This window comes from Bombus flavifrons, chromosome 12, assembly GCF_040668555.2.
Source record: "Bombus flavifrons isolate JBK064 chromosome 12, iyBomFlav1_principal, whole genome shotgun sequence".
Lineage (NCBI taxonomy): Eukaryota > Metazoa > Arthropoda > Insecta > Hymenoptera > Apidae > Bombus > Bombus flavifrons.
The window spans coordinates 10,117,770-10,142,570 of NC_138453.1; the positions used below are offsets into that span (position 1 = coordinate 10,117,770).

At 42.5% G+C, this 24,801-nt stretch overlaps 1 protein-coding gene across 1 annotated transcript in view; it reads left to right on the forward strand.

Annotated features, from left to right (window-relative positions):
* The window catches only part of LOC138185366 (serine/threonine-protein kinase 17B), a 60,446-nt gene extending 41,027 nt beyond the window's left edge, over positions 1-19,419 (forward strand). The window contains exons 2-6 of the mRNA XM_069124234.1: positions 3,785-3,997; positions 4,070-4,208; positions 14,358-14,484; positions 15,094-15,322; positions 17,630-19,419. Coding sequence (XP_068980335.1) covers positions 3,785-3,997; positions 4,070-4,208; positions 14,358-14,484; positions 15,094-15,322; positions 17,630-18,644 — 1,723 coding nt within the window. The 3' untranslated portion in view covers positions 18,645-19,419. The remainder of the gene's footprint in view (positions 1-3,784; positions 3,998-4,069; positions 4,209-14,357; positions 14,485-15,093; positions 15,323-17,629) is intronic.
* The last annotated feature ends 5,382 nt before the right edge of the window (positions 19,420-24,801 follow it).

Genomic DNA, 24,801 nt, shown 5'->3' on the forward strand with positions numbered 1-24,801 from the left:
AATTTACTTTAACACATTTTTGATTATTTTTGCTTATTGTATTAGTACCACATATTTTTACGTATTGTATATTAAATGTTGTGTAATAATATGTATTGATATTACATGTATATATTACACAAATATATATGTTTCAGGTGGAAATTGTAATAAAAACATTTAAAGCATAAAAAGTTACCGCACCGAGAACGTAACTTCTCGATTAATTTCTCAAAAACAAAGGACTATGCGCACCAATCCTATCGCACCTGTTTTACCATTAATTTTGAAAACTTTTACGGATTTTACATCTTTGGAACATTTTATGAATACGTTACGCGATTGCAGATTTATATGCTTCATAGTTTAGTTCGTACGATCGAAAGAACGACATCGGAGGTTTATTTTGCTCGCTATATCGGCCGTATCACCGCTGTGGAAGGGTTAGTTGCTTTATTAGGAACGGGGAAATCTGCGAAGCGATTTCATTGTATCGAACTCGAGATATCCTGGAAACAATGCTCGCAATCTCTTGCCACCTAATGGCGCAACTGTAAATCCGATATTACGGCGACAGCGATTGCGACGCTGTAATTATAGCGATGTCCGATGCTGCTGCCGGGTCTAGCTGGAAAATTAGAACCCTCGGGTAAATGAAAGTTCAAATAACCTCCAATTATCGCAATCTTCTATTCTCTGGAAACGATTGCCTTTCCTTTCTAAAGCGCACAATCTTGTTACGCCTTCGTCGAAGCGATCGGTTCAAGCGTTCTCTTTTCGTTAGTCTTTCGTTTCCTTCGAAGCAATGAAAATCTACACGCTCGTGACTTTGGCGTAAAGGGGACGATATAAAGTTCCAAAAGATCGAAGACGAACTGCATTAGATGCGTTCCTCTCTTTTCCCTTTGTTCAGACGTTAACGTCAGATAGATCTGGCAGTGTAACAGCCTGTAATTAGAACGTAGATAAGAGGCCCGTTCGGTGGAGTCTGACCACGATCGTCGACAACTATTGGCATTTGCCAACCTACATACCTAGACAAGCCGTGGTTCTCACTCGTCGGAGAGCGAGCTGGCCGCATGATCAACGAGAGAGAGGTACCAAGACGCGAGTTAAACCGTCCGGCGACGTCGATCTCGCAACCAGTTTATCAAGTGAAAAGCATCCACGCCGATACTCGGAACAGCCGCGAAGATAACCCGGTCGAGCTACAAAAATCTTCAAACCGAGCGCACGCGAACTGTGTACAACTTTTGTGTACGAACTTTATCACCGAAGGTATCGTGAGATTTTTTATCGCCGATGCGATTCCTCCGCGAGCTACAGTCGATCCAGAGTAATGCCACCGATAATTGCATCAATGATCTCACGCTGCCTCGGCACCGTAAAATTTTCCCTGCAAAGTCAACGCGCTCGTTAACAGTTTTATGGTCGTCGATGATAATTAAAGCGACGTGCAGCCTGCTTTTCGCTCGGAAATATTCACGCGAGCTATCCGCAATGTGTACAGTAGGTGAACGAGACGTAGCGAGGGATGTTCGTGAAATTAGAATACTACAGGCGATTAATTGATCTAGCTATAGCTGAAGTATAATCGTTGAAAAAGTGTGCTGAACAATGTGTAAAGAAGCTACCGCGATCAAGTATTTTGTAAAAATTTCCGGTATATTTTCAGACTCGTTTCAAACGTCGCCAGTATAATAGCGTTTCATATAAGAAAACATACTTAGAAAAGATTTCTCCAAGCGTTGGAATACTTTTGTTTGGATACCGTAAGAAATATATTTTAGACATTACCGCAAGGGAAGGAACGATTCAGTGTTGACATCGTTCTGTGAACGAGGATCTATAGATCCTACGGGTCCTTATGACGTCCAATAGCTTTGAAATTAATTGTTACGATCATTGAAAGTTGTAAAGTTTAACCACTGACCGATTTTACGACCTCGCTATATCGCTTCCATCTACTATACCTGAACAGAAATACCTGATCGTTGACGACCCAAGCAGGGCATCGTCTCGTTCCCCGATTTACTCTGTGGGATACCGACCTCGTAACAATACTCTCTAACGACGTTTACACCGACGTCCGTCGCTCGATTCATTCGCTTCATGGGTCCTTCGTAACGAGCAACTCTATGCAGAAAAATCATGACACGCGTCCAGGATATTTTCTATTCTATCGATGGCTAGCCGAGATGTAATTCGATTGATATCGTGGAAAGAGATTGTGCGTTCGAAACGTGTAAACTCAATTACCGCAATTGGACCATTCAAGGGCTACAAATTGCCATAATAAAGCTTTGTTGCTACCGGGTCTCCTAATTTGGCAATTAGTCGAATACAGGTGCAAATGAGGTATCTGAATAGTAGCTTTAAGCTATCGCTCATAAATATCCCCGGGCACTTCGGTTAACCCGCAGTAATAGTACGCAATGTCTACCAAAGCCGATAGAAAAAGATTACTAGGAAGGGTAATAACTGTGACCAGGTTTTATTACATTTTCTATGAGGGTACCAGTCTGCAATTCTATAGTACCTGCTAGAAACCTACCAATAATATATTTTACCGTCTATGTCAATATTTGTACATTTTCTATATAGTATAATAATTTAGGAGTCCCTTCATAATCCGTCTTTTAATTTAGAAATGAAAATATTTAAAGGCACAGAGTAAGGTCAGGTAACGAAGTAATTCTACAAGATTTAACAGTTACGAAGTTTTACTGCAACGCACTAACGATACGACTTTTGTTAATGCATATTAGATTTTTTACAAACGGAAGAACATTTTATTTCAAATTTATTTCTAATTTCCTGCGAACAATCGATCGCAAATATTTTAAGTGAACAAAGACGAAATTTTATATCATTCAGCCATCGATGTGGTGGCGAAACGTACACGGCGTTCCATCTAATTCCGTTGTTGTATCGGCCTCGTTCGATCTCGAGGCCGTCCCCAAACGAGTCGTTCGTGGACCGGGAAAAACGTCTCGGCGTTGCAAAAAGAAACGAGACTCGTGCGATTAACGGTGATGCTTTCACCGTTGTTCTTAGGACTAGAGGCCGAGAATCGAAAGAGACGGTCGACAAGAGCGTTGCCCGCGCAACTTCGCTTTCTACAGGTTGTTTAGATCATCGGATTACAAGCGCACCGTTTCGACGCGTCCATGATACACAGGGTATGGTCGATCGTCTTGGTATCGTTGGAAAATATAGCCGCACAATTTATAGATTATTTGTTGTTTACCGAGTGGAAAATTAGAACGCGAAGCCAGACGCAGAATTTCCATACATTATGTGCAATTAGAAAAGCGCGAGCATAACGGGTTTGTATCTGCTGGTTGATGAAAGAGCGAAAGTAAAGCGTTCACGCGTACAACTTCCTCGCGCAACGTTACTTCACTCGTGACGTCTTTGTTCGTCACGCTCAACAGAGATAGACACGCGTTTCTAATTAATTTTTTATGGATTGTGGGGTTTAGCTTTGAATAACGTGGCTGTATTTGAATATATAATGCATTGTACAAGATGTAACGCACGATAATTAGACCGTGGATATCTGTGCAAAGGCATATTTTTATAGAATATTGGTAGTTTAGTGAAACTTGGAAAAGAAATTTATTTTGCGTCCAGCAGATTTTAGTCGCGTACTATTTATCCTACGTTTCATGTTTTTTTGCCTTTTCATATTTCATCGCATATGTTTTATTCGTCGCGTATGTTTTTTAAGAACATTTGTAAAGATGTAACCTCATACAGGTATATTACAACAATTTTTTAACGCTTTTCGTTCCGTTCGCAGAGGCAAATACGCGGCAGTGAGAAGATGTCGAGAGAGATCGAGCGGAAGGCAGTGGGCCGCGAAATTTCTAAGGAAGAGGAGACGGGCACAGGAATTGAGGGCGGAAGCCCTGCACGAAGTCGCGGTGCTGGATGCCGCGGCGAACTGTTCTCGTCTGGTGTCCTTGCACGAAGTATTCGAAACGAACACGGAGATGGTCCTGGTTTTGGAATTGTAAGTTGCATTCTCCATTTTCGAGGCCGAATTCCAGAATGTCTGTATATATGTACTGTTTTCAATTCAAAGGGCTCCTGGTGGTGAATTACAAATGATTCTGGACAGAGACGAAGTTCCGGAAGAACGACAAGTTGCCAGATTACTGAAGCAAATTTTAGGCGGAATAGCCTTCCTGCATTCCCTGAACGTCGCTCATCTTGACATTAAGGTGAGTGTCGAAAGTTATTCGATGCTTGCGAGAAAATTATTACGCTATATAGGGTGTCTCAGATTTTTCCAGCCAAACTCTGAGAACTTTGTGAGAATGTCGTTTGAAACTGTATGAAGAATATATAAAGTTAGTAGAATATCAATATAGTCGACCGAGTCATTCGGATGAAATTAAATTCAAGCAAACTTCACGGAATAATATGTACTGTACGTAGATTCAATTCTTTATCGCCGTCAGTGCTCTATCGACAGGAACGGCAAACACTTTGAAAGTATTAACACTTAGCGATTATATTGATTGCAAATCTACTCTCTTATCTTATAGCATAGCAACGGCAAGTAGACTACCGTTCCTTCGTATCTTCTATTTTTGTTCAAACTTTTTAACGAAGCTTTAAACGAAACGACCTACACTGCCGGTCGTAAGTATTGGGATATCTGTTTAGTATTAAATCGAACGTTTTTCATTGTTTTTATTCTCTATTATTATTTCATTAGAAGTCTGTTATTTCGTTCGCATCATGCGGCCAGATATTAAATAAAATCGTGTTTGTTAAAGTTTCCTCATAAACGCGACGAGTAGCTTATAACATCTCCTATTTATATCCGTAAAATATGAATATAATTAATGCAAACTTGGAATACCATGTATAGTAAGCTCGACAGAAGGAAATATTCCGGTCGAGAGTGTTTCTTATCTACCGAACATTAAAAACAACGAAGAATCCGATAAGAGTTGGTAGATTGTGGTTTCTGCAAATAAGTCTTATCTAGATTTTTCCTGTCGGGTTGAAAAACCTTCTCAGAGAATTGGCACGCGTACCTTTACGACCATGAAAGGACACGGATAAAAACTAGAACAGCGAGCGTACGATCTGCGAGTCGCGCCTAATCTCGAGGACCGAACTCGGCGATGAAAAGAAACTCGTTGGCAACGAAACGACGATGTTTCAGGACGGTGCTGGCAGTTTCTCAGCAACGCAACGTGCCCGGCCTCTTGGTCGGTGCGAACGACCTAAATCGTTATGTAAAAGTATCCGTATAACAGGGCGAGCCTTGCCAAATCTCGATTCGAGCGCGAAAACTGTTGCATCGTCGCGACGTCGAGACGATGTTACGCATCGTTAAAGAGGGCATCGATCCGTGGCTAGATCGTCGATCGATTTTACCCTCACTAATATCTTCTTGCACAATTGAACTAATATTGTTAGTAGACAGCGGATTTTTATCCATTTATGCGAACTTTGAAGATGCAAAAGTGCACACAATTTATGTATATAGTATGCATAAATATAAAAAACAGTATAGTAGCGGCGTATTTATTACGATATTTAGAGGATAAGATATGCTTTTCATTTAAGTTTCATTTCTTCAATTATGCTTATTTATTATTATTTATTATTATTTGAATTATTTCTTCAATTTCAAGTAGAAATCCGTGGTTTAATTATTAGCGTACTTTTTGTGCCGCGTATGATCTTTTTTTGCCGAATGTGCACTGTGGCTAATTCTTATAGCGATAGAATCGATCTGTTTATGGGAAACGTAAGAATACTATCGGGAATTTAAATCTACGATGCGTACTACGAGGGTTGCATTAATTTGTCGTTTCCCCACATTCGCATTGTTGTCTCGGAAAGTAACTTTCTCGCGAATTCAAATATTTGCTAGAAAGCGGGGACGCTTTCGTTGGAATGCAGAAAGGAGAAGACGCGCGTTTCCTCGCCACGTTGTTATCGCAAAACGCGTATTTGTTTAAAAAAAAAAAAAAGAAAAGAAAAAGATCATAAAGCAGAACGGCGAGACACGTGCACGAACGGGAAGGAATCACCGCGATGGAATTCCGACGAAACTGGCTTCGATACGACGTTTCTGCCTACTCGAAATTATTTTTGTACCAGCCACGAGGGAGTCGCGTCTCGCCGCGAAACTTTGACTCGAAAATAACTCGACGCGCCTCTCCTCTTAGCCTTTTCACCCCGAGAATAATATCCAGAGGAAAGAACGAGATCTCTGTCCTCTTTAATTAAAATGTCTTTCCATTTTTTTCACGTTTCAAGATACGTTGAAATATTTGAAGTAGTCCGTGTCTTGCTTCCATTTATGCAAAGTTATATCGCTCGTTCTCTCTAACAGCGGTATAATTCAATATTCGCAGCATTATCTTTTTACCAGCCGACTCGTAAAATTTATCACATTCAGAGACTCGCGGCATCTGTTCGAACACTTTATCATTTCAAAGAAGCTAATAGTGAAAACGTGACGAACTTTTCAAATACGTAGGCTTTGTATCTTAACTATTTAAACTTGTAAAGAGGACGAATCTCGTTTCTCGTACGAGCGCCACAGCCTTCTCGAAACAGAGAGTTTCTATAATGTGGATAAAAATGAAGCCTCGTATTTGCATAATTACCCTGGCTTTATCCGTCGATGAATCTTTCGATTTTGCCAATAAATCGCTTTAAATTACGCTAAGCGTCAGAGGAGAGACGATGCATCCCGGAGATGATAGATAAGCGTGGTTTACGTGCGCGTCACGGAGCGCGGTACACGCGCGCGAGATCAGCGACATTTTTCTTATTTGGCGGTGGCGACGATTTGCAATTTGCGACGTGCACACGGTGACACCGCGATACGGGACCAGCTTCGCGAGAGGACGTCGAAGAGACGCGTCGCGACGAAACACAGGCATAGATATACGAATGCGTGTTTATCGATTATCGACGTGATCGATATGGGCGAGCCAAGGCAAACGAGTCGTATTAATAATATTCCTTCGACGACACACGTGGCGGCTCGCATATTTCAGCCTTCCTCCCCTTTTTTTTTTCTTTATTCTTCTCAACGCGGCTCGGATTATAATCGCGGTTACGCAACCCAATTACCCACCTTTCGTAAATTGATAGCAATTTGCGGAGATACAGGTTACCGGGTACGCAACTAAATTATGGACGAGCGAGAGGCTGGCCGCGACGCTGTTAAATTCTCTTCTGAGAGTTATCGATATCGCCTCACAAATTAAATTACCGAGTGAAAAACTGCGATCGAGATGGAAATAAAATAAGGCCGAGTTTCGTGCGTTAAATCGTTGGCACGACACGTGACTCGACTCGAAACGTTCCTTTATCGGCTTTTCTGCTCCGAGACCGAGGATTACGCATCCGCCAGAATTATCGCGATGTTTTCCGAACGATAAGATAATTTCGCGCGTTCTAGCTACGTAAAATGGCTCGTCTTAACGGCCGAAAGAATCGATTCTGTTCTTGTTTGCACGTATTTTCCGATAACCGGGAATTACGGCCGATTCTATATCTTCTGCCACTTAACTAGAATAACCAGCTTCTAATGCGTGTACCTATAAATATATTACACATGTATATAAATAGTTATAATTAAAATGATACGTTCGAACTGTATACTAGTATATACTGATATATAATTATATAATTATATTTCAATTCAAAGAAAACGGTAATACTACAGTAATGTTGCATAAAATTCATATCTTACAGAGTGTCCGGTCTTAAGATTGCTATTTATGTCGTAAATTAATTTTTTTTTGCCAATGTATGGTCGCAGTGAACGTCTAGTAACGTTACCAACGTAATCATAATAATCGAGTCTCACGACAACGCCGATAAAATTTCAAGAAGTTGGATGTAACGCACAGCAAAGCGTTAAAGTACCTTGGTGTAGATAAATCATCGAGCTCGCGAGAGCAAACCGTTTAGCGTGGCCGTAAAACGTTGCTATCAAAATGTTTTGCCGGTCGAGCCGGCAACGCGTTTTTGAATCGTTGACCCGCGTTTCATTTTCAGTCGCGTCGTTCGAGATCGCGAGAGCGTGGCCGAATAGAAACGACCGCGCCCGTTTCGAAAGGAAAAACGGCGCACTCCAGTTTTGAAACTTTCCGTTTCGACGCGTTCGCTTTTCGAAAAGTCATCGCTCTCGCTTCGATCGCGCTTCGAACTCGGCGAACTCGCGCGCGGAGGCCGTGCACCATCCACTCCGGTTCATCTTAAAATATCGCCGTGCCACGAATTCGCGCGATATGCCTGACCCAAATATAGATCTCGCGTTTATGAATGGAAAAATGCAGGCGAATTCTTTGGCTCGATTCCAAGAGGCCTCGTTGGCCGGCGTCCACGAGGTTTCAGGCGCCGGGACGTCGAAGTCAGTTTCACGCTGCTGGAAAATCACGCTCGCGCTCGATAGGTTTCTCGCGGTTGATAATTGGAACCAGGAGACACGAAACGCCTCCGTCATCGCGTCAAGCCTTTCAGTCTTCCATTCGCAAGTCGTACGGGCTATCTGAATTTCTTGAAAATTGTTTTCTTCGTGTTTAAGAGGCTAGAACGATAATGGTATGACGCTCGTCTTAATGATAACGCACTGATAGTCAATTAATAGAACTTTGTGATTGATGCAAAGTTTTGAAGCAATATTACAATTAACGCGGAATAGATTAATTAGCGACAATGAACGTCTACTCGAGACGGATTAACAGAGACGTCACTTTGTATTCTCTATTTTAAAGTCTGTCATACGAGATGTACATGTTAATCAATGGACACGAAATCTATATAAGGCGAAGTGGTTTTTAAGCTTTACGGTACGGTTATTGTAACACGTCCTCGTTTTAATCCAAGTATGTTTTTATGTCGTTAAAAAATCTCTTACGTTTAAAGAAAAGAAGAAAGTAGCGTTATTAATACGCGTCGTTTGTCGCTGGAATTTCACGTTAAAGATATTGCGGAATATAAAAACTGTTTTTCTCGGTTGAAACGAGAGGCGAGATCGTAACTTAAAAAATGGCAGCTGGATTAATCAAAAGTGAAAGGATCAATTTCGACTATCAACACGTACAACTTTTCTACCCACGTCAATCCTATCGTTCGATCGTTCGCGTTCCCGTTCGCGGAATGTCATAGCTCTTTCGAACTCGTGGAAACGAGCGGTTGAACGATCTCGACAGGCATGCAATAATAAACGCGATATCTAAACTGGCGCCATAGACCGTCTACTTCTCTATTTGCCTTCGATCTGCGATAATCGCGTTGTTTGAAATTGGTACGTTCTCGCGACAGCCCGAACCTTGTATATTCTCTATCGAACGTTCGTTATTCTAGGCTTTCTGGCGAATCGATTTTTCGACGGATTTTCTACGGAAGAGAGGCGATCGACCTCCGAAGAGAAAGGGAGAGATTCATCAATGAACTCTCGGGGCCTAGCCTTGATAGTCGGAGGAGCGAGCTTGTACCGAGAATTCCATTTCTGCCATGGTCAGTGGCTCGCGTTCCCTCGATCGATGCGCGCCAAGCGTCGAAGCGGTTCGTTCATTAGGCAGAACGCCGCGTTCGATGAAATCGATTCATCGGCCTCTTAATGGGATAACCGAGCTCCGCCCCGTAGACGGCGCGTTCCGAGCGAACGCGATACGAGTTAAGGAAAAAAGACCAGCGATATTTCATACGTCGAAGGAAAAGCGACTGACCGATCGTCTCTCTTTTCTCCCTTTTCTACATGCTTCTATCATGCAACCAAGATTCTTCTAACCATATAGAGCAACGATAAAATTTGTGCTTCGACCGGCATGTTCGTAGCGTACAGTATATAATTACGTTCGCGTGCAATCGATTTTGCAAAATGATTCAGATTCTAGACGAGTATTGTTGGGATCATTGGTAACCCGATTCAGATACGCTCAGCGTGTATTGAGAGATCGTTTCGCTGCATAGTATAGTCCGCGAAGCGATATTTCGTTGGTAAAATTGAAGATACTTTTATATAAAATGAAATTTCAATTCTTTTAAATGTAAATGTTAATATTAGCTTGCACGATGCAATTCGCCTATTTCTTGGAAATTATTCAAAGACACAAGAAATTTTATCGACGCTGTCCAGCCCGTGATGTTACAGTATATTTGGTTGCAAAGGTATATTTGAAAATTAGTATGCGGTAGAAATATTCATCTTCGTAAACGTTACAATAAGCGAAATACGAGCTCATGGAATATCGAGGTTTATTGAACCTAAGCGTTTAAAAACTATCTATATTCTAATAATATCTATCAAAATATAACACGCATTTCACTTCGTACAGACTCGAGGAGAACAGCAGGGTTAATGTATTCTTTCTCGTAACTCGTTCCCTCGTACAGCGCGTGTTGCATTCACGTCGACCAACACGTACATGGAACACGCACACGCGTGTTCTCGCGTCTGGCCGCAGAGCGTAGGGTCGCTTCCCCCTTTTCTCAACCGCCGGAAGTTTCAATGAACGCGAGAGACAGATCCTCATAAATTCGTTGTCCGTTGGCTAAAAAGCCTTGCAACTTCGCGCAGACGCTTTCGCGTGCTTCGCATTCCGATCCTCCGCCGAGTTTTAATCGAGAAAATTCGATCGTCGACCTCGACCATGCAACATCAAGAGAGAACGATCGCAGATACGCCGAGGCATCGTGAGAATTACCCGCAGCGACGTTTTTCTCTCGAAAAGGTAGATAACCCTGACTTAATGGTTTGCGTCCTTCCTGCAGTTTTTACGATCGCTCTCTGTGTTACGTTAAACGACGACATCCGACAGACCGAGCTCCGAGAACCGGCTCACCTGTTACACTTTCCTAGACACGCTCGATCGATACATCGCACGTAACGTGGCGTTTTCAACCGACCGCACCTCCCTCGTTCTCGTAAAATTTAGAAACGAACGCCGTGAACGAGCATTCATTCGTCGAATCAGAAATGGAATATCCGTATGATTTAAACTGGCTCGATCCAGACCGTTCTTCGGTTCGACGAGGAAACGATCAAGAAGCGATTATCCTATTTGCCAAGGAGAATACGCGCTTGTTAATAATATTCGTGGTAATCGATCGCGACGCCTACATCGGTTGCGGCGAGGAACGTTCGCGAAACTCGAATGACGCAGGAACTCCGTAATGGCTAATTATGGAAATGTCTTTGTTCCTTATTGAACGACTTCCGGGACTCGGACGAGTCCGTTGCCAAACACGCTTGCCAGATTCTCACTCCGAAAGATCCGCTCTGGACAGAGCGTTCGTCTCGTTCTAACGCTGTGTTTCCATCGGTGTTCGCGAACATGTTCGCGAAGAACCATTTTCCGCAGAAACTATTGCGAGCATTAGTAGATACGCTGGTAGATACGATGCAATACAGCTACGAGATACTTGAAGACTGTTCGAATAACGCGTATACCGAAGATTAATATTTTGTAGATTTATCTGAACGTGGCTGATGCATACGTAGAATCGAAATGCATAGTAATCGCTATTAATACGAGGGTTCTAAGTCTCAGTGACGTTTTTCTGACGATGGTATCATAAAGTTTCACGATATAAAGCGTTAAAGAGGAAATTCGAGCGCTCGCGATACGAAGAAGCAAGAAACGAGAAGCAGCAGAGTAAAACGCATTGATAGGACTCGGTGGACGAAGTGCACGAGTGTCGAAAGCAAAAGGGGCCACACGAACAAAACGTCCCACGACCTCGACTTTACAGGAGCACTTTTCAAGCATCGTGCGACGCAGTCCGGTCACGTTCAACTCGTAACTCGGTATAACGAAACGTAACGCGCAAACTGAATCCTCGAGCGGAACGAGCGTGCACGCCATCGTTCCTTCTTGGTCTTCTCGTCCCCCCTCGCGTGTTTTACCAATTTTCTTCGTCTATCTTTCTTCTCGATCAAAGCTTCGAAGGTGAATCGCTGCAGGAGCGAGGAGGAATATTCTAACCGACGTGGTATTCCACGAAGCGAGACGATCGAGGACTTTTGCAATCGCTTCTATACGCTGTTGGTCGCGACGGGCACTGTTTCGTAGAACGTTGACGAAGACTCGCGACGATAATGTTTAGAACATCGCAGCGGGAAGAAAAAGCTTTTCCTTAAACGTTTCTGTCACGTTACGCGTTACGAGAGTTTCTCCGCAGGTGTCAATTCGCTGTCCTTGCTCTGGCGACTCGTCTCCGAGATATTTCTCAGCGTTAAAGCTCATGCAGATTATCCAATGGATGGAAAAGTTGGTCTAACGAAAATTCCCCGTTTTCTTCCATCTTTGTTCTATCAATGTTTCTTTGCGAGAAGTTTCAATAATTTCTAGACTGTAAAGAACGCAACGAGTCCTTCTCTTCGTCATAAATTCAAAGATTCCGTAAAATGGATGTTGCGATTCGAATTTGCAGAGGATTTATGGTGACGGACAAACCACCGTATCGCGAGTCTCGCTTTTATCTAGCAGAATACATTGTCACTTAAAAAGATCATCGACACAAATTTCGTCGTTTTTCTTACCAGCCTATCAGTTTCTCTAAAATAATTCTCTCACGAGCTGAAAACCGTAGGCGATGGAATCGCGAGCGAATAGAGGCGCGAAAGAGGATGCGTGGGCGTCTCGTTCGAACGGGCACCGAAAGGCTCGATACGCGAATGCAAACGATCGTCGATAAGAAAGGTCGTGGCGCGGCCTAGCCGAGCGATTCATGCCCCTTTCTCGATCGTTTTTTCCCGCCTCTTTCCGAGAGAATTCTTTCCTCTCGAAACAATCGAACAATGCGCTTGACTGCTGTACGCGAAGAAAGAGACAACAGAGAAGGAAACAGGATCCGAGGTTCTAGGTAAAAGAGAGAGCGATACAGAGAGAAAGAGAGACGAAAAGAACGAAAGGGGACGAACGAAAGCTCCCTTTGTTGATATATTGTCAACGACAATACGCTTTTCAAGCTCCTAGCTAGAGCGACGATTATGTTTTCAGGAGTCACCGGTTTCAACTTTTAAACGCTGTCCAAAGGTGCGTCATTATCGAGTTTATTAAATGGACACGTGAAATACTCGAGTGTGGCGATTAATTGCACCGATTAGTCAGCGGCCGAGGTACAGGGAATTAGCTTTTGTTCGATACTTTTAATTAAGTACCACTGTGCGTACCCATTGGAACGTTCAACTGTAGATCGGTAACTACGTTTTTGTACCCATTGGGAAAAACACACCTGCAGTGGCTGTAATCCAACGTGCTCCCTTTACGAGCAGATGTTTCAACTCCATTATTCGTACTTTTTACACGCTACCAAAAGTATCCGGACACTTTGATGTTACATGAATTTGATCAGAATGTAGATATCACTGGCAAATTAATTAGAAACAAGGTTTAGTAGCGATTCGCAGAGAACAAGATGGTTACAACGATCCTCTTATCCATAATTTTGTCAAAAAAAAAAAAAAAAGAGAAAAGAGAAAAAATGAAAAAGAAACAAGTATGCGGACTTTCGAGCGATAGTGTACAAAGATAAATTGCCCTACATCGCACAACAATTATTCGTAATTGTCGAATTACAAAGCAAATTACACTTACCTTGACTCAAATATCCTTCCGACTGAAATAACCCTGTCGTATATTCCATCGCACTCACCTGATCAAATAAAAGGAAAAGCAAGCACGAGAGCTCGTTGGTGGTTACGATTAATTATCACGATTACGTGACAAATGCGTCGTCGAATTGTCGTTTATCAAATAGCTTCAATTAAGTTAAGACATCGCGTACGAACAAGGCATGTAATGATCGCTGAAATCACGATAAGACAGATGGAAAAAACTACTCCGATGCACGTTGCTCGGTTCGCCAGCACCCGCTGTGCCGTACGTTGGACCATTTTTGCTGCGAACGCGTTTCCCTCGCGCGCCCTTCTTTCACTGCCATCAAACGCTGTTAGCTAGTTGATAATCGTAGCGACAAGATCGCTCTAAATAATTCATTCTCGCTGTAAATGTCGCCTGGGTAAAGTATGAAACGGTGTTCTCGTTGGAGAAGCACGAAGTCTCGGGCGTAGATCGCATCGTACGGTTAATCGGGGACGCTTCGGCTGCTCCGGGATAAAATATGATCGTTCCATCTTCTTCCCGAGTGTCCGCGAGCTGCAAGCAATTATACGGAACGACGAAAGAAAATAACGAGCTCTTTTGTCTCCGTTGGCGGTCTGTGGAGATTCTTGAAAGCCTTGGTCGTCGCGAGACCACCATCCGTCTCGAGAAAAATTCTCTTTTTCATCGCGTAATTTTACTTGTTCGTGAAACTACAGCTTCCTTCTATTATGGCGAATTATAGTTCTAACCTTGTTCGTTCGTTACTTTCAGCCTCAAAATCTGGTCCTGACTGGCGAGTTCCCAGACTGTGACGTGAAGCTTTGCGACTTTGGTATCTCGCGGTACATCAGCCATGGCGCGGACATACGGGAGATTCTGGGCACGCCCGATTACGTCGGTGAGTAATCCTGACTCAAGCAACGGAAAAAGAATTTGCGTTAAACCGTGGCTCGCTGGATCGTTGATAGTGTTCGAAATTTTCCGCTGTCTGTCGGACTCGTAAGTAGGGGAACCTAAAGTACGATAACGTCTTTCATTCTGTTGCAGACCTTGAATTTGTCTGTCTTCGATCCGATAAGAGAATCACGTAGCCTCGAATTTAGAAATTACAAGCAATTCGTCATGTTACTCCGGGTTCCCCTATTTCTCGTCACCACTAGCCAGTATTCGCACGGTGAATCGAGTCCGCGACTCGTTTCATACCGCGTAATTCCATTAGAGAAACCTATTGCATAATTGGACAGAGTAAGCCACTTTTTGAGCGGGCAGGAAAACCACACGCGTGGCTTTACGTCGATCATCGACAAAGAGCATCCATTTACGATTACTCTCTGCTATCGCTTTTGACTTGGGTGTAACGGTCGCACAGCCAACTCGAACGAAACCGTCGTTGGACAATGCAACGTCACAAACCGTTGCATTCCCACGACCTGTTCTTCGTTGCGTGCCTTTCGATGCTTCCTTTCCTGGTTTCACACTCAAGTCGCGTCTCTCGCCATCGTTTCAGCCCCAGAAGTGTTGAACTATGAGCCGATCAGCCTGGCAACAGACATGTGGTCCATCGGAGTTCTGTTGTATGTGTTGCTAACGGGATGTTCTCCGTTCGGAGGTGACACGAAGCAGGAAACGTTCTGCAACATCAGCCGATGTCGCCTAGATTTCCCCGACGATCTGTTCGAAGACGTGTCCGAGGAAGCGCGCGATCTCATGCGCAAGCTAATGGTCAAGGATCCAAAGTAAGTATTCTAACGAGATACGTCTACGTATCAGTTCCTCGCTGTTCGAATTATTTGAGAATGTCCCCGCGTATCTCTGTATCTCTGTTCCTTGCTGTACAAATTTATTGGAAATATTCTTGCCAATGACTGCCGTGATTGATCGAGATGAAGTTTGTTGACTCGTCAAATATACCATCATCCCCTATTTATTTCACTGTAGTTTTATTCCGTAATAATTAACGTTATCTCTTAAAAAAGTAGCAACCAATCCATTGAAAATTATAGCCATCTGTAGAAAAGTAATTACAGCAAATTGCTCGAGACCATCCAAATCTCCTTTGAATCATTTTTCATACAGCAGGTAATTTACGAGTAATTTGCAATTGTTAATAAAGATCGGACGTATCCTTTATATAGGGAGCCGAATGAGATTGTATATTTCAAATCTCGCCTCTTTGATACATGGCAAATTTCATCTTGGTCAACCAGCTGTATCTTCCAAAGGTATTCAGACCCTTTTTTGGACTGTCCCCCGATGGAAAGCGTGTTACCGGTCGACTCGGACAGCGCATCGTCGTTGGAATGTCGCGATCTAACGTAACGCGATTGCTTTCGTTCCTAGAAGCCAAATAATGCCAACGTACTCGACCTAACTAACAGTGTTCTCGAGATGCACGCGCTGCCTCCACGCGGCCTATCTTCTTTCGCTTCGAGGTAAACGGTAAGCGGTAAACGTTCTCGGTAGGTCGCGCGGCACGCTTCCTCGAAGGCATTATTTTCACCAGTGCCGGAATTCTTAGTAGCACGTTCTCCGATAATACTTATCCGCCGACCTCTTTAGTCTTCCATCGAAGTCGCGGCGCTGGCACCGGCGCCTTTTCGCCAGCGATAAACGCGAGGTCAGACGCGAACTCCTTCGTCTCTTTCATAACACGATCTCGAGTTTAGCGGCCGTTGAGCGATGATTTACCTCGAGGCAAGATTCGCGTCAGATGAGATAATTATCGTGATACATATCCAGTCGATACAACTATTGCCACCCATTTCATCTGACCTAACTTTCAAAATGAACCAGACATATACGTAACTGTGTGTTTTTTTCTTTTTTTTTTTTTTTTACAAAAATCCGTTCTTAGTGGAAATATTTTAAGAAACGTGTCGGAACGTGGTCATACTTGTTATATCGAGTTTCCACGAACTTAACGTAAACTTATGCATAAAGTTTTCTTGACTACATACTGTGACTATGTTTCAAAATAGCCCAATATAGCCATGATAGTCGAATCTCGTTATAACTATAGACTGCGAGTTCGTACGCGTTAGGACTTTTGAAATTGCAAAAGTCCACGCAATGTACGACAATGTAGTATTTAATACGACGTTCAGTGGATGACATCAATTTCTACTTAGATTCTATTTGCTTAATCGGATTTATAAAAGAGTGAATTTGCATAAAAATATGCGGTCTATTTATAACACTCGTAATATATTCGTAAGGGGTTTCTACAAGTGTTCGTATAGGTACTTTCGCGAGGAACTGTATAGAATGTTAAAAGGAAACTTCACTGCCTCGAAACTCGCAATTGTTGGTAGGTATCGCGATACCCAGTTCGTCTCGCGCGAGATCTCGTGCAAAGTTATGCCTCGAGGTAAACCTCATCGTGTAGGAGACGTTGTAGGTTTAGAAGCTACGACGAGAGTCTTTAAACTCGATCATTTGGCTTCCTGAATCCGCGCGTACGTGGAAGCAAAACGATCGACATTCCATCGAGACGACTTTCTTCGAAACGGGAAGAAGGACGTTGGCACATCGAACGAGTTCCGCTGAAAAACTCGTAGATTTCCTTATCGTCGACCAGTCGGACAGCTGAAAGGAAGTCTCCATCCGGAATATCCGCGCCCTTCCAACGCGAAAGTTGGCTTATCTCGTTTCCAGCGTGTGTGTTTTATCGTCGAATGTACATGCGTCGTTTTCGTTCCCTTTCCATCCCTACGAAACGCGCGTTACGCAACTACGTAGAGGCCTGTTACCAGAGTCAAGACGTCCCGTGACTTGTGCCGGAAACGGCGACCATTCGTGAAATCGCGATGGTTTGTACAGAATGGGACACATTGTAAGATCGAAAAAGAAAACAAGAAAATACAACTACATACGTGGTTTGATACAAAAGCAAGGAGATTGCTCTCGTGGTAACTCAGATTACTTGCCCCGATAAAAAGCTGATAAATTCACACATTTTAAATTCAACAAATTTTGATCGAAACTTTAATCGAATCCTTATTTGTTCGCTTCATATTGATAATCTTAACCCGTTGCTTTTCCAGCGAACGCTTGACCGTCACGGAATGCCTGCAACACCCATGGTTCGGCTCGTTCGACGACCCTCAACCACCATTATCTTTATCCAGCTGCCCAGCGTTGGACCAGTCTCCCATCCAAGATAAATCATCGCAGGAAACAAAATCGTTCTCTAAATCTAGCACGAGCGCCGAACACCAGACGACGACAGGATCATCCATGAGCAAGAACGACTCAGAGAAACAAAAAGCGGTGAACGCTTGTCAGGGCATGGAAACGAAACCTTCGGCAAACAGAGCAATTTCCTCGCACACGGAGAACATATATTCAAAATCAAAACTGTCGCCCAAACCCGCTAGATTCGGACTGAGCTCGGATCGCAGGGACACTTTTAAGAGGAATATGGATTCTCTGGCGCAGAAATTTTCCGGCACAGAAATCATGATAATCGAGCCAGTCCCGTCATCCGGTACCACAGTTTCCTCAAACGTAACAAGCAGTACGCAAAGAAGAGCAACAGCCACGCACACGATGCCAGCCGGAGAGGTGTTCAAATGCACACCGGTATTCATCCTGGGCGAAGAGCAACAATGCAGCGACAGTGGCAGCGATTCCGTTTCAGAAATATCGACAGACAGCTCTAGCGACCGAAGCAGTATTTATTCAGACGATTCGTTGGATTTTATCCTATACGGAAAGAGTCAAGGTAGAGCCAGTTTCCCATTCTCCGCTACGGAAACGCCTTCCGACAGATGGGAACAGAGGCACCATACGAGGGTTTGGCCGAGAGAGTGCAACGGAGTGGTGAGCAAAGCTCTCAGCCGTTTTTCCTCAGAAACGTCGAACACGAAGTTCAGCAAAGCTTCCACGCCGCCAACAGTCCATGGTAAAACTGGATTAGAAGCTCTTCGCGAAAGGGGTGGAAATTTAGTTGTAATTCGTGAACCTGTAAGAGCTGGCAGATACACCAGATACAGCGAAGTACAATGCGAATCGGTGCAAGCACGGATTCGACGATTTCAGGTTCATGGAGCTTCGTAGATGAGTAAGCACGTGATCTGTCCGTGAAGGACTTTCTCGAGCAGCTTCAGAGTCCTGGGTCCTCGATGGACAGCAGCAGGATCCTTTGTACATATTACGTTACGGTGTACAGTAAATGTAGTTTCAAGAACGCGTTGCGAGACATCGATAGTCGAAGAAGTATACTGAAAGAACCGAAAGCTATGGGATAACTGTAAATATTACAACGAGAAAATTTGCGGGTACCGATCGCTCGTGACGCATGTTGTATATAAATTCGGACGACCGAGATTCTACGAGAGAGCGGCGGTCGACCGAACCACGTGACTCGAGTTTCGAAGGTTTTATCGTACATAACGCAAGAGTAAAAAGAAGAGCTTATTAGTTGATTGTGGTACGGTTGTTTATGGAAGTATTTGAGCACTTCTAGGATCTTTTTACGAATTTATTATGTACAGGTTATACGATACATTTTGAAATTTTCTTAGAACTGCGACGAGACACGACTTTCGTGGTCGAATTGCTAATATAATTGGAATACTCGTGTTCCATTTTATAGTACTATCGAAATTTCGAAAAATCGTATAACACCTATAGTAAATTCACAGAAATTTTCTACACCGAGTTCTCAAATAATTGTATAAATTATTGCATGTAGATTGGATTCAAGGTGGCAGCAAGAGTTTCAAGCGAAACGTATCGACAGCTCGTTGTCTGCCATTACCGATAGACTGACCGGCCGTCCCTATGAACTGTGAGATAGAAAAAAGAAAAAAAAAAACGAAAAAAAGAAAAACGCGAGTTACGCGTTCGATGCATCGAGTTGCTCGCGATACGAAAGTGGAAGATTGGTTCATCTCGTTTCGTTTTCTCTTGTCTCGCCTCTTCTCTCAACAACGTTTCACGCGAGGTCGATACTTGCGATAGTTACGCAACTGGATAAATGTCAGGCATATGTCAGACTTTGTTCGGAATTCTAGAGTAACAGCGAACGTGTATAAAGTAAAATGGCGCGCGAGCAGCTCGATGTTGAGCGGCGAGTTTGCCCAACCTAGCCATAATATTATTAGTCGCTGTATAGATCGTCGTGATAACAGTAACTCGAATTACCTGGAGCTCCGTTCCATGGATCTCGCTAAAATTTCAATCCGATAACTTGGGTGCCTTCACCGTATACGTTTAAGAGAAGTCGTGTCCCAGTCGCTTAAGCCATTAATGACCAAGCACAATAAATAGAACAGTAAAGGTAACGCATATAAAAATCTATTAAATCCATGGTATTCGTTATCGTATTCACTAGACTGTGGATTTTTATGTTTTTATGGGAAATTGAATTCTTAGAGGCTATCGTAGATGAAGGCTTACCATAGCGCATCTTCTGTAAATAAAGATAAAAATAACGAAGTGGGATTAAATGTGATTTACTTTTAAATTTTTAAGTTTTTGAATTTAAAAATTAAAATTAAGAATAGAAAAAGTTATTGGTTGCTAATGTTAGAAGTAATAACATTGCTTTGTTATTTATTATACAGAACAACAAGATTAAAAGAAAATTTCACTCGCGATAGCCTCCAGAGTAAAAGATGCAAAGATACGTAGAATTCACACAATGGACAAAAGCATATAAATTTTCCAAGATATCGTACTCGTTAGAATATTTAAAAAATAAAACAATTCTCCATCTATGCCATCATTTTTTTCATTCTGTCGAGAAAAATATAAATCTGCATAAACATCCGCAGTCTGGGATACAATTCTATAATGTAAATTGAAAAGAAAAAAGAAATTTCAACGCTGTGGCTCTTGATGGGTTAAGTCCTCTAGCGTAAACGAAGCATACGCGTGCATGTAGATATAGAAATGTACGAGATACACGGGGTAGAATCTCGCGTATGAATATTTCTGCGTGTACAGGCAGTAAGCTGTACGCGACTGATCGCAAGCATTAACCGCACACTCGTAGTGCCTGCTTTTGTTTGTCCCGTTCGTAGTAGCGTATCTCTCTCCGCGGAAATACGGCTCGTTACGCCGGAAGAAAAATGAACGCGTGCACGACGGAAGAGCGTGGTGAGAGAACGAATCGATGCTTCCAAGAAGAGTCGGGTGAACGAGTCAAAGAAATCTCTCTCCAGTCTGAATAGAGTGCCTTAGTCGTACGGACGATTTAATCAATCGTACCGACGATCGATCGAAATTGAGAGCCTAGACTAGCTTTAGGCGTCTCCAATTCTTCTCGTTGGATCGATATCGTCTCTCGAGGGAGATCGGTGCCTCGTATCACAACGACCTGCCCTGCTAAATATCGCGCTGCAACACTCAAAAATGAACCTGTTAGCTGAGTTACGTTTAACCAAATGCTCCTAGAATCCTGAAACGGAAAGTTAAATGTACGCGTGGGCTTACGATTGCTTAAAAACCAATCACCGCTTGTATTAATAATTCTCTTGTTTAGTCCGTAAAGTGACATTTAAATCAGAAAATCGACGAACATGATCCAGTTTTTTTGAACCATGGCATGTTAAAACGCTACGTCATAAGATGACGCGAGAGTGATAAAATTAACAAAGATAAGCTCATCGTGCTTCTTCTGTGATCTTTCGAATGATAAACGACGCGAATGATATATTTATTCTTAAGTAAAATGAAACAACACGTAAAGGGATAGGAGATTTCTAGATGGAGAAATTACGTTTTCGAGTTCCTTCTTCGGTTAACAGGTTGACGTTTGAAGAAGCTTTTCCTTCTGCCTCTTTTCTTCTCCTACTACACATCTAGGATCTGTCGCATCTCAATGACTCAAGATACATCGCGAAACTACTGCCGTTAGTACTAAACGAGTCTTTTAGCCATTGAAATATATATCCAGGGCGAGCTTCGTTGCGAGAAATGAAACGATCAATAGCTCTCGTCGAGCGAAATCCCGATTTTTTCAATTCTGCGCAAGTTTGCGAGTATGAAACGCATAAATGTATAATGTATACATATCCACGTAGACGAAGTACGAGGACGAACGCTGAAAAAAAATCTCGTGGAGCTTCCACTTCCGTGGTAGAAGGGAACGTTCCGTAAATACTAGTCATATAGTTGCTCGTGCTTTTGTTCGAATTCGTTCGTTTCCCTCTGACTAGCCGCTTTAAATCGCGGTAAAATTCTCAACGTACAGTGCCTTTAGAAACATTTACACAGGGATGGAGGAACGAGAACGTTCGAGCAGGAGGGACGAGCACACGATCGAAATGACGAGAATCGCGCGTCGATGTCGAAACAACCATCCGACGAAGCAGCAGCGATGATGTCTATAGAAAATGGAAAATGCGTTTGGAATCGCGATCGATCGAATCGCTTTGCGTCGTTGTTTCGTGTAACCGAGTTCCTCGTAGATCGAGGAATCGAATCTTTTCCGACTTCGCGAATATTGTTAATAGACTGCGGATTTTTATACATTTTTGGCAAGTTTAACACTTAATCCAGTTAGTTGTCCTTCTCGCTTCCACTTCGTGTACATACTTTCAGATATCTTCCTCTTAGATCGTAAAATATTTTATTCGCGAAAGATGTGAAATATACGAAATATTACAAATAAATATTTAAACGCTGTCTATATGTTTTATGCATTGAATTATAATTTTTGTTAGAAAAAGAAAAACAACCACCAATATATCGTATTTGTTATATAATATTTAATGGGCGGGACAAATCTCTGTTACGATTCCAGCATTCTCGATCTCTTCGTAAAGTTATAAATTTGTATAAATATCCGCAGTTTAATTATTATCGCGGTGTGAGGCGTTCGTCCTTTGAAGTTCCGAAACGCACACTATCGAGATACGCGAACGCACGACACGAGACACAGGGAATATCTGACGTCTGACACGAATATAATATCTTGTCGTAGAGTATGAACACAATGAGCAAATGAAAGAGCGTGAGAGTGCGTGTTGCGTGATTTCACGATTGCCTCTGAGAATCAAAGAAAATCATAGAGACCTGTAATATAGTTTTGCTACGATGATAGAGAAAAAGGGCGTGCATCCGAAGCGAGCCGGTTTGCCATTTCTCTGGGCCAATGCGTTGTTATTTATTTCCGTCTACTTTTCTCTCCGATACCGTATTTAATTATCCCGCGTGTCGCGTTTTATTCTCGTGGCTTTTTAGTCCGATCGTTGGCCCTCGCAGAAGGGCGTGCCGTTCCTCTACCCTTTCACTCGGGCGCGCCCTGTTCTCCGATTTATCAATATTATTATTATTATTATTATTATTATTATTATTATTATTATTATTATTATTATTATTATTATTATTATTATTATCATCATCATTACAATTATTATTAATATTATTATTACTACTACTGCTATTATTATTACTATTATTATTATTATTACACTATTATTGTAATGTTATTAATTTCGAGGTCAATTATGATGAGAAGTATCGCGCATGTAGATGCTATTAAGATCTTCTGTAAATATTTCTCTGTCATTGTATTAATTTTAATAACATGCGAAATAAATCATTCGTTCAAATCATTGATACTTATATTTTTACATACGAGTATTGGCACGCCGACCGATATTTCATGCGTAAATGTACACAGCACAAGCGAAAGACAGGATAATACAAAAGGATGATACCTACAGGAATTGAAACAAGTGGCTAAATAGAAATTCTCGAAATTTCGTCTCCCGCAACTACGATTAAAATTTACCAGAGTCTTCCAGTAAATGAAACGAGCAGGTATTATAACACCTACTACCAGCTACTGCTAGTCACAGATAACAGATACGATTCACATACGGAAAACGATGGATAAAGTGTCACACTCGGTGAGTCCGAGTTTTTTCCATACAGAGAACCAACGTTCTCCAAGAACGTCGGTTTTCTTTTCATCCTATAAATAGGCAGACATTTATAGCAGCCAGGTGACACGATGATTCACTGGCTGGATTTCCTGCCGAGACAAAAGTCACTGTTAAGCCCATTCTAATCTGACGCCTAGCGCGGCAAGTTCAACCTTTGCGCGTTTTATGGTTGCTCGCGTAAACGGAAAGGGATTTACTATTCGATACGAGATGTATAATTGCCAGCTTGTCCTGCTCGCATTGCACAATCTGCGACCAGTATGACCACGCACCGTGCGGATTTCTCTTACTCGTACTCTTGATGGAAAGGACATTTGTTTTATCGTAACTCAGATAGGAGAGACTCGCGTTTACACAGTGAAGATTAAACAAATTGCGAATCAACAGGAGGTTTAAAGCAACTGCCGTAAGAATTAAAAACGAAAAAGAAAGCAACCGAACGAGACATTTAGCTTCGCCCACTGATCTTTTCCCATCGGAAATTTCATGGTGAAACGAGCCGCAAAATTCAACGTCCTTTAAAATTGTCGATGAAAGAGACAGAGGAAGGCGGGTTGCAAGACACGCAAACGTAGAAACGAGGAATTTTGGTCGGTGAAGGGTAACCCAGGCGAACAATAAAAGCGTATAAATTCGCAAAAGCAGCGTGGACAAAAATGGAATCGCAGTGGCCTGTAATTACGGTGCTAACACGCCGCTTTTGTCGGCGACCATTTAATGTTGGCGCGCGACGCTGCAGTCAGAGTTTTTTTCCCCCATATAACAGAAACTCTTGATGCGGACTCGCGGGCTAACCTACACGCTAATTAACGAATCATAGTCGGCAGGTACGACTGCGTCGCCTTATTCGACCTCGGCAGGTGCTGCGCGAACGTTTCCCGGGCGTTGATTTAGCAATTCCTAGGCGCCAGGAGACGCCGACCGATCGTGTGCCCTGAGGCAGCTTCCATTAACGGAAACGACTCGAAACCACGCGTTAATGTCCATCAGAAATATCAAACGTATAGCCAGCCAGAGGAAAAGGGAAACGAATTGAGTTTCGAGAAACGATTTTCTTTAATAATTCGCTTGTATCTATAGGATTCGGAATATACGATACAGTGGATATGGGATATGCGTAAGAGATAAGGAATATGAAATGTTAAATGTGGAACGAATGTAGTGTGCTGCGAAAGTGTAAAGATATTTCTTAGAGATACTAAATATGGAATGTGGAATACGAAAAAGGGAATATGAAATATGACGTACGGAATGGAGAGATGAAATGCGGGGAATAAAGAAGAAGCATGGGTTTGGAATTAAATGTGGGATAAATA